Source organism: Aquarana catesbeiana, linkage group LG09 (assembly GCF_042186555.1).
Source record: "Aquarana catesbeiana isolate 2022-GZ linkage group LG09, ASM4218655v1, whole genome shotgun sequence".
Classification (NCBI taxonomy): Eukaryota; Metazoa; Chordata; class Amphibia; order Anura; family Ranidae; genus Aquarana; species Aquarana catesbeiana.
The window spans coordinates 258,667,691-258,685,937 of record NC_133332.1 but is presented as its reverse complement, the minus strand read 5'-3'; the positions used below and the strand labels follow the sequence as shown (position 1 = coordinate 258,685,937).

The 18,247-nt window shown below is 43.9% G+C and overlaps 1 protein-coding gene across 2 annotated transcripts in view; it reads right to left on the bottom strand.

Annotated features, from left to right (window-relative positions):
• The window catches only part of AKNA (AT-hook transcription factor), a 106,374-nt gene that overhangs the window by 65,431 nt on the left and 22,696 nt on the right, over positions 1 to 18,247 (bottom strand). For both annotated transcript variants that reach the window (XM_073600271.1, XM_073600270.1), the window contains exons 4-9: positions 15,085 to 15,159; positions 10,415 to 10,571; positions 8,973 to 9,109; positions 5,334 to 5,393; positions 5,119 to 5,240; positions 1,947 to 2,127 (exon numbers count right to left, since the gene is read on the bottom strand). In XM_073600271.1, coding sequence (XP_073456372.1) covers positions 1,947 to 2,127; positions 5,119 to 5,240; positions 5,334 to 5,393; positions 8,973 to 9,109; positions 10,415 to 10,571; positions 15,085 to 15,159 — 732 coding nt within the window. The remainder of the gene's footprint in view (positions 1 to 1,946; positions 2,128 to 5,118; positions 5,241 to 5,333; positions 5,394 to 8,972; positions 9,110 to 10,414; positions 10,572 to 15,084; positions 15,160 to 18,247) is intronic.

Genomic DNA, 18,247 nt, shown 5'->3' with positions numbered 1-18,247 from the left:
GCATACGCCCCCCCCCAACCAGCCACCAGTAGTGAGTCCGTATGGAAGAATCGGCATGCAGGCAAGCAGGCCAAGGCTAATAATAATCTGAATTGACCCAGCACCTCCCTGAGCAGGCTAGCAAGAGTCAGTTGACATCCCGTAGTTCCCGAGTGGGGTTCAAAGGCACATCCTGAGGACAGTAATCCTGAGAGTGTACTATGTAGGGTAGTCAACTCGGACCCGGGAAGTCGCCCATCAAAACGGTTTCCCCGACCTCTTGTAGGGGAGGATCTAATGTTCTTGGGATACCCAGGGAGGTAATGTAGTGTGAGCGTTCATCATGTCTTACCAGTCCTTGGGATGAGATGAAAAGTTAAGCTTCGGAGGACCTCAGGTGAGGTCTAACAGTCTCTCGACTAGTGGCGCGTGAGCGCGGTCTACGGACACGTTGCGGCCTGGGTAGAGGTGGGCCCATGGCCTCCAGGGACAACAGGTAGTCAAACCAGTTGGGGACACTTACAGAAGGCTTGGCAAGGAAACTGAACAGGTCTGAGAGTTGGTCTGGTGAGCGTAGGTAGAATTCTGCTCCTCGCCTCCGCACAATGAGATGGAAGGGGTGTCCCCAGCGATACGTCGCCTCCGCCGAACAAATTACCTCCAGCAGTGGTCTCAGAAGGCCCCGCATTGCTCTTGTTTGCCTGGAGATGTCCGGGTAGATCCTGATCAATGCACCGTCAAAGTCAATTGGGCCACGTTCCCAAGCCAAGCGCAGGATTTCCTCTTTTATAGTGAAGACGTGCACCCTGCACAGGACATCCCGTGGGAGGTCTGTGGCATCAGGATCCTGGGATTCTGCGGGGGGTGCCCTGGGTCCTGGAATACGGTGGACCCTGTCCAGCTCTAACTCTGCGGCAGGCGGTTTTCCGAGCAGCTGATTCAGGATAGCTACCACCGTTGCGCGTAGGTCTGGTCCCATGGTGGCTTCAGGAATGCCACGGAGGCACAAATTGTTGCATCTGCTCCTGTTCTCGCCGTCATCTAGCTTTAGTTGTATATCCACAAGATGACGGCGAAAGCCACGCTGCTCCTGTTCCATGGCGGTAATGCGGGTATCAGAGGTGGATGTAGAGGACTCCAGTACAGTGACCCTCTCTTCTACTGTGTCCACCTGTTGGCGCAAGTCATGCAATTCCCTGGAAAGTGCATTTACTATGGATGCCGCCATTTCCTGCAGATCCTGCCTTGTTGGTAGGCCGGACACAATGTCTCTAAGAGAGCCCTCCACATCACTGCCTGTCTCCCTTGTATGGCTGCAGCTGGGTGGAATGTCCGTAATTGGGATCACAGGGGATAGTATAGGGGAGGCTGACCTGTCATCTGAAGCAGCTCGGTCTCCTCCAGCATTGGGTCCCGGCTGGGTGCCCTTCTTAGATGAGGCGGCGGCGCTCGTCGGAGGCACATGAGGCGGCGCCATCTTGGCCGGCGTGGCGGGGGATGAAGCAGCGTGCTGTCTGAGGAAATAGTGGGTGATTTCCGAGCCCTTCTGTGCCCCCAAGTCCAGTGGGTGTTTGCGGTCCCCTGGCATGAATTCCGGCTCTCACTGACACGGTTTACTGATCGTTCTCAGGGCTTCCCCACACAGAGCTCCGAGGTGTGCGTCCTCACTCTGCCATCTCTCGGCCACGCCCCCCTATCCTCGGTTTCTGACCAGTTGTGAAACATCGAGGAAAACCGGCAGATCGTTTGCCAAATTTTCTCATAGTGTGTATGGGGCTTAACCATTTTACTAATGAGATCTCAGATTTTGTCCATCAATACTACTACATGACATGTACTGCCCATATCAACTAAATTCATCCCTTTGGGGGGGGGGGGGGAGAATTAGAAAACAAAGAGAATAGTTACTAGGGACAACAAAGAGAGTACTTTTCATTCATGAGACCACGTGTTACTGACTTACTGACCTGTGGGTACGGGGTCTGAGTTGTTGGAATAGGCACCACTGCTGATGGTAATGGAGCATTATCTGAATGGTGAGTAGTATGTGTGAGGTCTGTGCTGGGATTGGACATGGTGGAATGGTCTACTTTTTCTTGTAGTTCATCCAGTTGGACTCCCAGTTGGAATATGGCTTCTGCAAGTTCTCTGAAGACGAGATGCCACATATCAATACATCGAAGTGTAGAGCCAAATGATATATTACAATATATAACGTATATAAGTATAATATCCTGCCAACATCCCAAATTAGTATATTTGTTTTTTTTTTTTGTTTTTTTTTTTTGCTATTTCTTTGTCATTTACTTTTGTATGTTATTTTCTAGATCTTAGATACCTTATTCTTCCCCTGAAGAAGGAAAAATATCTTCCGAACCATGTTGTGATCTGCTTAAGGATTACACCCAAACTGACCAAGTTATTTGATTGCTGGCAGTTTTGTGGCGTACCTTTTGATCAGCAGGGTATATCCAATACTGTATTGTGTTATGTTCCATTTATTTGTCATTCTTACCTTGTGTAGAATCATTGCACCTGTGGGTCTTTTTATGACTTTTTGTAATAAAGATTGGCATTTGTCTTTTTATATGTTTTATGTATTTGTAATTCTACATCAAATGTCCAGTGGGGGGGGGCCTCTTTCTTGTTTCATATCAATACATACAAACAGGGTCTTTGTGAGTAGCTGCATAGCCGCCCAATGACTTTTAAAGTGTGGGCAGTGTGGGGGTCCTCCAACTTCCCCGGTCTGTGATTCGCAGACACTCCCGTTCTTACTGAGAGCCCCAGGACCACAATAGATGGTCTCAGGGTGGCAAGCAGGAGGAACTTTGCCCATGTCAGGGCTGGGCTCCTGCTACTTTCTTTCAGTGCTCAGAAGCTGCTCAGCTGTTGGTTAATTACCAGCCACTTGTTATCAGAGTGACTAACCTTTGTTACCATTAGCCTGCCTCATTAGTCCAGCCTACAGCCTGCCCCTTTTTGCAGCTTAGCTCATTTCCTCATTGCCCTTGTGTGGTCTATGATCTCCAAGTGCTTCCTTCCCTTGCTCCTGTGTATGACTTGGCCTTGCTGACTTCTCTTCCGATTCCTGGTCCTGATTTGTGCTCCTGACTATACTGACTTTTGGTTTCCTGACCTCGGCTCATCTGATTACCCGCTCTGGCATCCAAATCCTAGCTTCTGTTTTTTTACTACGTTCCTGAACTGTTATTTTTGCCATTTCATTAAAAGTGTGATTTTAACTGTACTTTCTGTCTGGTTTATGGTTGCTTTCTGTGCGGTTCATGAACCTGGAAACACTAATTTCTGGTTTTAGATCGGTCATTCCATGCATGCTGTAGCCAGGTAAGCATCTAATCAAGCGTGATCTGTACTTGATTAGCTGCACCGGAGAACAAGGGAGACATTGGGGGTCTAATAGTACCTGTCAACTACCCAATGTTATCACAAGTTAAATAAAAAATATATTGTCTTTTTTTTTTTTTTTTTTTAATATATATATAAAAAAAAAAATGTAACCCTACTCGTGTAAGTAGAACGCCATTGCACTACACATGTGGGGTATTGCTGCAAATGCCAGAGTTGGAGCAATAATTCTAGGACCATAATTCATGATTAATTCTAAACTGATGAGCTGTAAAGGCTTTTAAAGTGTTGCCTATGGAGGATTTTAGGTACCATGAGCTGTAAAAGCTTTAAAAGTGTTGAGTGTTGCCTATGAAGAGTTTTAGGTACCTTTGTTTTTCACGATATCACAGGCACACACTATTTAAAGACTTGACATGTTTGGTATTTATTTACTTGACGCAACCCCATTTTTTAAAATGTTTTTTTTATATTTACCAAAAATTTGGTATTTATATTGCGTTTGTTTCACTAAAATTTTATTTTTTTGATGAAAATATACAGCTGCGCAAATATTGTGCAACATAAATTGCAAAACTATCTTTTTATTCTGCAAGGTTTTAAGTAAATTCATAGCCAAAAATGCAGATGTGCAAAGAATGAACAAAAATAGCTCGAGGGGAAGTGGTTAAGGACAGCTTCCTGAAACGTCCACACCTAAACACACGTTTAAAATCATCTTCAACTTTTTGTGAACTCTGCCTATGCTGCATAGCTCCCAACTGTCCCTGATTTGCGAGGGACTGTCCCTGATTTCGAGCAATGTCCCTCTGTACCTCATTCCTCCTCATTTGTCCCTCATTTTGGTCTCATCTATATAGATGTATATAAAATGGACTTTTTATCTATCAAAAAGTGTTTTCCAGCTCTAAACCTTTCATCTGATTTCTAAATTGCTGCATTTGTAAATTCCAAATGCCAATATAAAGGAATAGTAGTGTTAAAAAAAAGCACTTGTGGGTTTAACCAATCTTGTTTTTTTGTACAATTCTCCTTTAAGGGGGCGTGGCAAGGAGGTGTGTCCTATGCCTGCATACTTTTGCTGATAGGTGTCCCTCATTGCCATGTCAAAAAGTTGGGAGGTATGTATGCTGTACTGTTGTCAGTTTCCAACTATCGCTGTGTACTACAAAACCCATTCAGCCAACCCATCTAAGGACTGGTAACCTGCAATATATTACATTTTTGTTTAGCGGACCTTCATTCATTTTTTCATTTTTTTCAATCTTCTGCCCTTTGTTATTTTTAACTTTGGATAGTAAAACTTTTTTTTCTGCCGGTAAATACCTTATACAGCCCACTTCATGTGGCTTATGACATCATGCACAGCTCTCTCTCTCTCTTACTCTTGTGAGAGTTTGCCAGGAAGAGAGAGTGGGATGAGTCATAAGAGGGCCAATGAGAGATGCAGGGCTGCAGCGCTAGAGGTGTGTCTGTGTAAATCCAGCGAGTGAACAGGCAGCAGCTTCAGCTGCCCACAGTTAAAATGGCTGCAGCCAGACTTGGTGGAGGGAGACTTCTGCAGCATATTTGGCAAGTACAGAATCACAGTATATATAAAATAATTTGCAAAGTAGTTGGAGGGAAGCTTCAGAATGGCAAAGATGGTTTTTAGTACAAATTATGTGAGCAGACTGCAGTTCCTCTTTAAATTAATAAAAAGGACTTGCTCAGATTTTGAAAAGCATTGAACACTCTCCTCTCTATACAATGTGCATTTGCTGTGCTTACCTCTGTGGATCCAGTTCCTGAAATGGACGCCCAGTCCGTCGCTGTTCTTGACGATATTGCTCCTTGGCCTGTAAGTAACTGCGTTCCAGTACGTCTAGAGAGCCACGGAGTTCTCGCACAGCCTGGATGGAAATCATACAAGATGCAGAGTCACACACACAGGAAATGAATTCAGATTAGAGAGATAGCACACCCCTTTATTCATTGTCCTTTACCTGTTGTTGCTCTTCAGGAGTCAGGTTTCCCCCTTGCGACAGCCCCTCAAAGAGGTCAACCTGCAAAGGATGAAGATTTTTAATTGGTGCACATTTAAAGTTTGGATTCGGGGCTCTGGGGCCGCTGAAGATCTAATGTAAAGGAATGTGCATGTACTGCATGGTATTTCAATGCTGGAGTAAGTTCATTACCATTTAAAGTGGGAGTGAACGCCCATGCATGACTTTTACCTTTAGGTAATCCTATAGTAAGGCTTACCTATAGGCGGCGTGGGTGGGCAACAGGGGCGGTTGCCCTGGGCGCAATGGTTTACTGTAGGGATAAGGGTGCCTTCCTTCTGTTACAGGGCTGACAGGAGTAATGACAGCAGCAAGGATTTTGACAAGCGAGTGACTGCTGGGCGTATGATCCCCTAAGCTTGCACATCATGAAGAGGGGCGGGGGGGGGGGGGAGTGCAAGGTTTGGCATTTTGGCCCTGGGCACTGGATGACCTTGTCCCAGCACTGCCTAATAGGTACAGTAAATACTGTATCTTCTAAACATGCACCATTTAGAAGATATTTACTTTTAATGCAGCCGGTGAGAACACCGGCGCATACCGTGCTGTTCCTTCAGAGTTCTGGGCCATGAACGGCAGCTCCTGCATGCATTCACGGGAGTGATGTCTTAGCTGCTCTGGCCACTCGCACAGCTGGAGTCTGCGAACCCGGAAAGAAGACCAGGTAAAGATGGAAGCACCTTCAGTGGTGACAGTGCCCCACTGGATGGCTTAATTCTAAAGTAAATTTCACATAATGTGCTAGTATGCGATGCATACTAGCACAATATGGCTTTACCTTGCAGGTTTAAAAAAAACAGTGGTTTACTGTCGCTTTAAGGGGTACTGACGTGTACTCTTAAAGGGTAAGCAATGAGCATACCTAAAACCTTGTTTATTGTCCATTGAGACGTACAGGAATTCGTGGGATTCTAGATTTTTGAGGGTTATACTGCTGCCTACAGGAGAACCAGACAGTCTAGAATTCTAAAAATTCTTGCAACCCTCAATGGACTCCAAGACAAAAATTTGTAGGATTCTAAATTTTTGGGTTATACTGCTGCCTATGGGAGAACCAGATGGTCTAGAATTCAAAGAATTCCTGTTCTCAATGGACTGGAAGACAGAAATTCGTGCAATTTCAACATTTTGGGTTATACTGCTGCCTAAAGGAGAACCAGATAGTCTAGTACAGTGGTTCTCAACCTCAGTCTTCAAGTATCCCCAACGGGCCATGTTTTGGGAACTTCTCTTAAATAAAATAGCTCTTATCAGTACCACGTCATTGTTATTGATTTAAAGCAGCTGTGTAAAACATGGCCCATTAGGGTTACTTGAGGACTGAGGTTTAGAACCACTGCAAAGCTCAATGTCAATTTTTTTTCATCATGCATTAAGGTACACAGGAATTATTTGATTTCTAGAGTATTTGGTCTCGAAATTTGTAGATGGCAGTGTAACTTAATATTCTACAATCCGAGGAATGAATGCATCCCTCAGTAGACTCAAAAGGTTTTTTACAGTGAATATAAAAATACATGTTTTTGTCATCGTCCCTTGAGGGACACAGGAATTACTGGATTTCTAGACTATCTAGTCTAGTAATCTATAGATATAAATATTACCAAATAGTCTAGAATTTTAAGAATTTCCACAACCCTCAATGGACTGTAATGATTTTACAGTGAGTAAAAAAATCCTATTTATTTCATCCTCTATTAAGGGATACAGGATATATTAGAATTCTTGACTAATGGGTTCTCCTCCAAGCAGCAGCGGTATAACTCAATAGTTTAGAATTCCAGCATCCTTCAATGGAATCCAATAAAGCATTTTACGGTAGTTTACAAAAGTCAGATTTTCTTTGATTATCGAGAAATGCAGGAATTATTCAATTTCTAGATTACCTGGTTTTCCTGTAGGTGACAGTATAACCCCATTTCTTAAAATTCTAAGATCTCCTGCATCCCTTAATGGACGGCAAGAATGGAATTTTACAGTGGGCAAATTTTTGACCACCAGATTCTCCTCTAGGCAGCAGTATAATCCAGTAGTCTAAAGATCTAAGAATTCCTGCATCCCTCAGTGGAGTTCAAAAAAGGAATTTTACGATGAGTACAATATTTATTTTTTTGGCTGGAGTAGAGAGAGGTCAAAATCCCCTTCCGTTTATTTTTTTGCTTCAAATCAACAACCTACAGTATCTCACAAAAGTGAGTACATCCCGCACATTTTTTGTAAATATTTTCTTCTATCTTTTGATGTGACAACACTAAAGAAATGACACATTTGCTACAATGTAAAGTAGTGAGTGTACAGCTTGTATAACAGTGTAAATTTGCTGTCCCCTCAAAATAACTCAACACACAGACATTAATGTCTAAACCGCTGGTAACAAAAGTGGTACCCTGGAATAGGCATATTGTATACCTGCTTCTGGGAGAGGTTGAAAATTACAGATTCATATTCTTGATCAATAAAGACCTTAAATTGTTAACCAAAATCTTAGCAAACAGGCTATCATCATTTATCATCATTTGTCATTGTGTATGTTCATAAGGATCAGGTGGGATTTATTCTTAGTAGGCAGTGTCCTGAGCAAGTAAGGCGTGCAGGTAATATCTCTTTTCTCCAGTCCTGTTGGGATGCTGGCTTGCCCCAAAGGGGGTTTATGCTCACTATGGACCTTCAAAAGGCATCGGATTCTGTCTCTTGGCCTTACTTGATTGGGCTCCTGCATGCCTCGGAATTTGGACCCAATTTTCTTAACATACTCGGGATGTTCTACTCTAGATCTGTAGCCAAAGTCAAGCTTCATGGATATCATTGTACAGCGATATGAAGCTCCAGAACCACTGAATGAGGATCGCTGATGTATGTCATTGTACTTGACCTCCAAAAAGTCATACAAACACACACAGAACACGTATTATATATATTATTATATATTCAACCCAGTGGCTTCCTGGGTTGGAAACATCCTCCAGATATATAATGTATCTCTGCAGGGCATTCAACTGTTACTAGGTGTACCTTGGATAACCAATACAAAGCCTGAGATGATCTGCACTAAAAATAGTGTGCATCAGTACTGGAAGTTTTCATTCTCCATAGAAACCTTCTATTCCTCCAGGGAATGGGTTTGCACTGTGTTCCTGAGAGCCCTGACGTAATCAACGCACTGGTTCTTTCAAAAAGACATACACTAATGTTTTTGGAACAAACATTTGTACAAATAATCATACTAATATTCATACAAAGATTCTCAGTATTTTTGATGGCTTTCAAAAGTACTTCAAAATTTAGTTTGCTTTTAACATTGTATTTTGGAATGAATAGACTTTGCCAAATGAAAACCACATTTACTGTTTGTTTAGAATTTCATTTGCTCTGGAAACAAATTTTCCATCCTGCTCCTTCGAATTCTCTCCTCACTACGGTTGGAAACCAATGCCAATTTGTCAAAAATGGAATGGACATTCTTAAAATGAAACATTTCGAGAAAAAAAATTTCTACTAGTGTATGCCCAGTTTTAGGAATGTGGAAGTCATACAGGTCTTACAGGGGTCCAGTGGAAAACATGAAGGATATATACTAACCTCTCTATGAAGGGTTTCCAGGTGTGATCTTAGAATGGAAGCACTGTCTTCAGGTCCCTGGAGAAAGGAAGAACCGGAGGTACCTGGTAATGTGGCATCTGAGAGACTTGCTGACTGATTCAGTGGAGCAGAGGAGCCTAGGAGCAAGCGGAGAAATTGTTTTTCTCATGTCCTGAACATTTTAAAGTAGATATTATATATAGTGTAGCTATAGGCTACCGCACACGCTTGTTAGGGTATTGGCCCGGGTGCAATACATGAAGAAAAGTACGTTGAATATTCCTGCCTTTAACTTCTATTTAAGTGATACTACATTGAGGGCTAGTTTACACTAATGTTGCTCTGTAAAGAGCAATCCAATGCTTTACTCCCCTGGAACTCCACATGCATGCATTTACAGGGCACCTCCATTAGAATGGGTCACGTTAAGTGGGTGGCCACTGCATATGTACTCCCCCCTCTGTTTCCCAAGTGAGGGGAACCTCTTTATAGAGAGGGAAAACCACTCTTAGGGCTAGTTTAAACTAGCCCTCTGAAAAGCAATCTGTGGCAGGTGAAGGGTTTGTGTCTGAAAAGGGGGGGGCGGTATTGCCTGCAGAACATGACAGGTGGGATCATTTTTGATGGGGCTGTAAAGCAAAAGCTTCACAGCTGTGACATGTGTACACCCCCACCCAATGGGGAGTGATTGGAGGGCAGTAAAAACATGGTAAAAACATGGTGGTTGCCCTAAAACCACATGTTTTAGGGCACCCCAACTGTAAGTGTTAATAAGCCTTTAGACAACTGTCACTGGAACAGATGTCCCCCATAGGAAGGTTTCATCCCCAATTCAAGTTCTGGAGCAGATTTTTTCCCACTTTTAATCCAAGTGACAGGACAAATAAAGTCAACCCCCCAGACACACAGCATTGAAAATGTGATAGAGCTACTAACCCTTCCTTGCTTAATTCCAAGACCAATAAAAAAAGTTTTATCTTTAGATACACTAAAGAGTTTTAATTTCACCTCTCAAATTTTGAATAACATCGCTGAAACTCTATCAAATCTTTGAAATAATTTAGAAACTTTGATCTACTATTTTTTGTTTTTTTTGTGTACAATTTAGTAAAAGCGGAGCAAAAGCCTTCCATGTAGGACCTTAGTAAACCATACAAGAACAGGCCTGTGAAGGCTCTCATTAATCCAGGTCATGGTATATCTAGTTGTAGTTCGTCTCATTCAGCTGGACTTGTTCTGTGATGTTACTGTTTCCTAGCTGATCCGAGGCACATCTGCACTCATTAGAACTGAAGAAGCTGCATGGATAAGCAGTGAAACATCTTCAACATTACAGTTGAATGTGACCAAACACTACAAGCCGAACAAAAAATCCTAGAAAATAGTGTATAGTTTCCATCCAGAGACCTTTTATATAGTCCAAAAATACATTCTCAATGTACCTGTGTCGTTTTTGGTTATGGCATTGTCCTCGTACACTGAGCTGAAGGTTGCTGCCTGTGCATGAGATATGGTGAACTCCATCACTTTTGATCCTTGCATGACTGTTCCCATTTGAACACTGTGGCTTGGTTGTGCGGGGTCAGAGTAAAGATGTACCTGGGGGAAAAAAGAAGACTCTTATTAAAATATAGCTTTTCAACCTTTGTTCTTTACACCAATACTGGTAGAACATTATGATAGATAATGCAAAAACTTGTAGAATGAACCAATAATACCTACATCTATAAATCAAACTGAAAAAAAAATGGTTCTAATTAATAAACCACCACTACTCTTTTTTTAAACAAGACCTAACTTACTAGTTGCCTTGTGGTATCATTCATCATACTTGTCTTATTCCAACATTTATCACCTGTTCTGTGGCATCATTTACCATACCTATCTTGTTCCACCATTCATCATACCAATTCTATGACAAAATGTTATAAAATTGTTCAGTATCTCCTATTTTAATTGTTCTAACCCAGCCTTCTTAACTAAGGTACCTCCAGAGGTAGCAAGGGGTTTCTTGAGCAGTGAGCCATGGCAAGATGATCTTCTGCCTGCCTGTGCTTGTATAGGTCTAGCACTAATGTGTCTTGTCAAAATCTACAAGTTACTGATCTTGCTCATGTTCCTTAAGCTGTAACTATAATAAGTTTAAGGTCCCTTTCGTGTAGGACCTTAGAAAGGTATGGATGTCACGTTTGTGACATTCATGCCTATCCCGATTTTTTTTTTTTTTTTTTTCCTCCATGGAAAAAATGGACCGATGTAATCTCTATGGTTGGGCAACTATAAAATTGACTTGTGTCTGGTTATAACTAGCCCCCCCCCCCCCCCCCCAGGTCTAATCAGAAAAAGTGGACCCGATTGCAAAAAACAATATTTCCCATTAAGTCTGATGGACCCGAATGGAACCAAAGCTGTAAGTTTGCGTGCTTCCACCCATAGGGATGTATTGTTGTCTGTTTTGATCTAGGTCAAGACCACCCAGACTGGGGCCTTAGCAGAGGTTTCTTTTCGACTACCATATTAAGGGTTCCTCAGTTGTACAAATTTTCAGAAAAGCTGACCTAATTAATTGCTCCATTCTGTAAATGAGTTCTAAGTTATCATTCACTAAACCTTTGCTGTATCATGATTCATCATACAAGGCCTATGGCACCATTAATATGACTGCAGGGACTAGGATCTGAGCCCACAACCTCCGCTGCATGTATCTGTTTATACCTTGTTTCTCTTAGGCCCCATTCATACCTGAGTGTAGCGGTTTTGAGCGTTTTTCAGGTGCTTTAACGCACGTATTTGACCGTGACAACACCACCCATGTTGCTCCATTCATCACCCTAGCACTGGGTTCTCCTTAATCACACTAGTTCAATAACATCATGTATTACAATAACTCAGTGACAAAAGTTAACAAATTAGTCCTTTGCAAACCTTCCCAATAAAGATCCACAGGATTACTAATTATAAGATAGAAGACAAAATAGGATGGTTTATGGAACTTGGTTTTACCATTTCTAAAAACTTTTTGTGAATCCTGTTCTGCATTATGCAGAAGCTTGGGACCTCAATGGCCAGAGTAGCTTCACGATACTAATTTGTTTTTACCCTTTGTCACTTAATGGCCGAGATCCTTCCATAACCAGGTTGTACCATCTAGTAAAACTTCCAGCTTCGATCTCCATGGTTTCAAAAAAAAAAAAAAAGTGTTGAACTACTATACTGTATTATATTTATTGACAATGCAACTGAGATGCAATAAGATATAAGCCAGGTTATGCACCAGAGGCACTCTGTTATCGTAAAGCCCAATTCCAGGAAATATGAAAATTCTCCCTTGCAGTTGGGCTTTTACTTGCTTCTCGCTTTGGCTCTGAGGAAGAGGGTTCTCCCGTGAAACGTGTTAGCCACCCTGCAATACCGTCTGGTCCTCCGTCATCTTTGGTTCCAACTATAGACCCAAGAGATACCGTTTGCTATTCCTGTTGCCTTGATAGGCTTGTATACCACGTTTCTAGTTGAGTATAACCATTGCTGTTTTACTTTTATTAAAATACTTTGGGTAATGCACAAGGTCGGTGCTCCCTCGCCCTTCTTTTCTATGTGTTTCAGTGCCAAGGACACCCATTGTTCTGAGTAGGGCAGCAAGACCATTCACATTCTATACAAAAGGGTTGACTGCACCACACATCCCTAGACCCAGCACCCAAGTGCACGAGAATTGTTTTGTACAATAGATTTCCCCACCAGCAACAATCGATCCTCCCCCAGCAACAATAGCTCCCTTCTTTTCTATATGTTTCAGGGGAAATATATTGTTACTAGAGGTGAATTATTGTTGCTGGAGAATCTATTGTTGGAGGGATTTTTCTGCGGGAGATCTATTATTACTGGGGGGGGGGACCAATTGTTGCTGGAAGGGAATCTATTGTTGCTAGATGGGAATTATTGTTGTTGGAGCAATCTATTGTTGTGGGGGAATCTATTGTTGCTGGGGGGGGGACTAATTGTTGCGGGGGGGGGGGGGTGCTATTGTTGCTAGAGGGGGATTATTGTTGTTGGAGCAATCTATTGTTATAGGGGGATCTATTGATGCTGGAGGGGTGCTATTGTTGCTAGAGGGGGATTATTGTTGTTGGAAGAATCTATTGTTGTAGGGGGGAACTATTGTTGTTGGCTGCACAGGATCATGCTCTAAGGTGGGTAGGGGTAGGGGGCAGAGACAAGGGTGACTTATGAGGAGAGAGTACCTGCCCCTAGTCTCTGAGAAAAAAAAAGCCTTGAGGACAACCCAAAATGGTTTGCAAGACGCAGTGTTATTGCCTGAATCAGATCGCGTTGGTGTGAACACCCATGTAAACTTATTCCAGTGTGGGAAAAAGGGGTCCTTTATCTTTTCTGTGCAGATTTGGTGCGATCTGAGCCATACAAATGAATGGCTCCACTTGCACCACACAGACATTGCATGTGATTTGAATAGGAATGAGGTGCGATTCCTCCCTGAATTACATGCGGAATCCCGCACCACATATGTGTGAACCCAGCCTAAGATGCAATATATTAAAACATTTAAAAGTTGGATAGAGAAAAGGATAGTTAAAACTCCTTTCACGTTATTTTAGGCATCTATGTCCCATTGGGAAGATTTTCCCCCACTTCAAGTCCTGTAGATACAATAGGAAGTGAGAAGAAGTCTATTCGGTGAGGGAAATTCCCTCTTAGACAGTTGACTCTTGAACATTTGCTCCCATTGGGAACCATTCCTGGTTTTGGTGAGAAGTTGATATTTTGGATTTTCTCTTCATTGGTCAACAGGACCAATAGAAGGGGTGAATCTTCCTAACAGGGACAGAAAAAACCTGGCTGGCGTTTTAAGCCCTCACTAATCTAAAACTCACATTAAGAATAATGTGCGTAGTTTTATTGGGCCTGCTTGGCTCAACATAAGTATTCGTGGGGTCCATGCACTAAATTAAATACCGGCAAATTAAATGCGGTAAAATAACACATGCTGTAAATCAGTTGTTAACGTTCAATTCACAATGAGTTTAGCATTAAATAACAAATGCGGTATTTTTTTCGATGTCGGTTGTTTAAGGACATTTCCAAGTTTAACTTGAGAGAAGCGCTCTCCCGAGGGGGTTACCTTGTGGGCGCGCTCCGAAGTCCAGCATTTGCGTCCATAGCCGCCGAATGTATGACTCGGCCCCGCCCCCTGGCGCCCATGTTATTGGATTTGATTGACAGCAGCGGGAGCCAATGGCTGCGCTGCTATCAATCTATCCAATTAAGAGCCGAGAACCCCAAGCAGAAAGACAGCACATCCCCGCCGGGTCAAGTTCCAGGGCTCAGGTAAGTAAAACGGGGGGGCTGGGGGGTCGGTCACTGCCAGGTGTTTTTTCACCTTAATGCATAGGATGCATTAAGGTGAAAAAACACGAAGGTTTCCAACCCCTTTAAGGACTCGTTCGCACTAATGGTTGGGGGGGGGGGGGGTGGTAACAATTGAGCTGTCATTTTAATGCCCCCCAACTGCTCCCCCCTTTAGCTGCAGAGGCATCAGTCTGGGGTGTACACAGGGGCAACGCTTTGCTGCTGCAGGAAATATACTCCTTGTGGCTTTCAAGTTAATGGGGCAACTCTGCAACCACCCCACAGCTGCATGCAAAGCATTAGTGCGTGTCCAAGCAGGTAGGGAGGGGGCGATATAATTCAAGGCCTGTCAAATGCTCTCTGAAGAGTGATCCAAATGCAAAGCACTAGTGTGAACGAACCCCGATAGTGGCTTTCCATGTGTAATCATTGGAGCTCCATGATAGCCGATGTGCTCTGTCTTGGCTGGGCCAAGGTGGGCACTCCTCCTGCCTGTGCCTGAGCCCGGCCCTGGATTGGGGGACAGGTTGAGAGGTGATACTCTAAAATGACAAAGGTGTATTTACTCCAATGTTAGGATAACGGGGGACAGATTGGTAGAGTTCACAGACTTTGTCAGTTGTACAACTTTCTAAATTCTATATTACACTGAATGTGGTGGCAAATGTAAGTTTTCACATTAGAAAAGCCCTTAACATGAATGTGCTGAGACCGATCCCGGCAATCCATCCTCATAGTAGTATCTTACTTTAGCTTCCAGGCGCAGACGGTCAATGGTATTTTCAGCCTCTGCATACTTAGTGAGCAGCTTGTGGTAATCCTCCTAGAGACGGGAGAAGGAGGAGAGGACAGGTTAGAAAGATTAGATTCTATAGAAGTACAGAACAGGAAGACAATACGAGGGGAAGTACAGAGCTGCAGGAAATAGACCGCAGTCATATCATCTTATTGCTATTACTATTCATGGTTTCAGAATAGATATTTGTATACTAGACCCGTACTTCTCAGCTTTTTTCATTAATGACACCCTTTGAGAATATGCAAAATCTTGAGGCACCCCAGTCTAAAATGGGGTCCCGGTTATATCAGAAGTCCTCTTTTTCCGCATCAGGGTCCTCAGCCCCCCCCCTTTTTACATCAGAGCCCCCTCTTGACTATCATAGCCCCCCTTCACATCAGAGTCTTAAGTCCACCCCCTTTACATCAATGTTCCCTCTTTTTATATCATAGTCTTCACCCCCCCTCTTCATATCAGAGCTTCCACCCCTTCTTTTACATCAGAGTCCTCAGCCCCCCTCTTTACATCAGAGTCCTTCGCCCCCTCTTTCATATCAGAGCCCCCCTTCACATCAGAGTTCCCCTCTTTCAGATCAAAGTCCCCCCCCCCTTCATATCAAAGTCCTCACCCCATTCTTTTACATCAGAGTCTTCAGCTCCCCTTTTTCACATCAGAGCCTTGCCCCCTTAACACCACAGTCCTCAGCCCCCCCTCCCCTTCACATTAGAGTCCCCCTCTTTCATACCATAGCCCTCACCCCTTTCCTATCAGAGTCCTTACCCCCCCCTTTTTACATCAAAGTCCTTAGCCCCCCTTCCATATCGGAGCCCCTCATTCACATCCGAGTCCTCAGTCCCCCCCTTGACAATAGAGTCCCCCTCTTTCATATCATAGTCCTCAACCCCCCCTTCATATCAGAGTCCTCACCCCTTCTAATACATCAGAGTCCTCAGCCCCCTTCTTTCACATCAGGGCCACCCCCCTTTTTTATATCAGAATCCCCAGTTCCCCCACCCCTTTCACTCCAGAGCCCCCCTTTCACATCAGAGCCCCCCTCTTGCATATCAGACCTCACCCCCCCCACCCTTATTAAAGTCTTAACCTCCCCCCTTTTTACATCAGAGTCCTTAGCCCCACCTTTCATATCAGAGCCCCCCTTCCCCCTTAACACCTTAACATAAGAGTCCTCATCCCCCCTTTTAGATCAGTCCACACACCCCTTTCACATTAGAGCCACTCTCCCTTTACATCAGAATCTGCAGTTCTCCCACCCCTTTCACTTCCAAGGTCCCCCTTTCACATCAGAGCCCCCCTCTTGAATATCATAGACCTCACACCCCCTTTTACATCAGAATCCTCAGTTGCCCCCCCCCCACACCACACACCTTTCACATCAGTGTCCCCCTCTTTTATATCAGACTCTTCAGCTTCCCTCCTCCTTCACATCAGAGCCCCCAGTTTTCCTCCCTTTCACATCAGAGATCCTAAGACTACATTCTCTACCCCCCATTTATACAGGACAGTCCTACCTCCAAAGCTTTACCACAGCGCAGCATAGCAGTGAGCTGGAGGTGGACCAGGATAAATGGAGGTGGACTTCTGTCCCCTTCTAAATGCTGGGGTTGCTCTAAATGTCACACACCCTAGATTGGCATCATGCGTTTCCACAGTGCTAATAGCCGAGGAATGCCCTACTGTGTAAACACCTGACACTGTGCAAAAATACAAGACACCACATGGCATCCTGGTTGAGGAACGCTGTATTAGATTACATTATAGATAAAGCTGTTATCTGTGAATGAACTATGCTCACTCCAGGGAATTACACTTGTGTCCACACTCCATCCTTCGCACTTACCAGCTTTGCCCAGTAGTAGTCAATACAAATGCATAGAATTGCATAATTGGCGTTGAGCACAGGGAGACTTGACTCAAGTAAGCCCCTTACAGTAGTAAAAGGCCTTGAGGTGTTTTTCACGCCATGGTGCTAAGCTGAGCCTTAGAACTAAACGCCATAGCATGAAATGCGTCAAGGCTTCTTTGCTGCTGTAAGGTCCTTATATTAATAGTCTCCTGGTGCTCAACTCCAATTCGTGGACTCGGTCTGTGCATTTAGGTTGTAAACCTGCCCAGGCATGTACTGGCCATTGGGACTACAGGGAGTTTCCCGGTGGGCCGATGGCTCAGTGGGCCGATTTCAGTGACAGTGGACCGCTGCCTCCCTCCGGTCCTCTGTCCCCCCCCCCCGCAGTGCTCACCTCCTCTACCTGGCTAGTTATGCAGCACGCCTGAATACAGACATGATGCTCAGGAGTCAACACTGAGAAGCTCATCATACGATCTGGAAGGAGGGCGGCCTCACTTTCCTGCCTAATCTTGTCCCATTGGGGGGGGGGCGCCAAACTGATTCTTTGCCCCAGGTGAAATAATGTCTAGCTTCCCCACTGGTACTGCCTATAAGAGAAATAATGTAGAACGGCTAATGGCTAGTGGGGGGGGGGGGCTTGGGTGGCAAGCCGGCATGGGAGAGACCTGTCAAAGTGGGCCAGTCTGGATGAAGTCCAGGGCCAAATTTTTGTCCCAGTCCAGCCCTGAACCTGCCATGTAATGATACAAATAGGGACCAGGAGATAATTGCAGGATCTGAGCTGACGTTCTTTGGGTTTGTGTTGATGGCATCTGTTTGGGTCTGAGAGACTACTGTGATCATTCAGAATTCATTGATGAGTGCACTGGTATTGCAGCTGACCTCCTTTTGACCTACATTTTAAACTTCAAGTGGGGACTGCAGTCCCATATGGGTGTGCAAAACCCACCTAAAGCAACATCGATCAACACAGGCCCTTACATTTACTTCCAGATTAAGGTGTCTATTTATACAAATTTGCTGTGCAAATTGCCTCAAGTAGTCACATAGCTGTCACGAATAAACACGAATTTTGTGTAATATGTTTACTTCCAATGATTGTCAGCTCCATCTAGTGGCCATAATGTGGGATTTTCCTGAAATACCTCAATCGCTCTTCAGAGGGTTGTTTTGACAGGTGGTGAAGAGGCATTATGTCACCTCCTCATCGCCTATTTTACCCCTAAAAACCTGAACTCCTTTGTTGTAGCACGGCCCCATACAGGT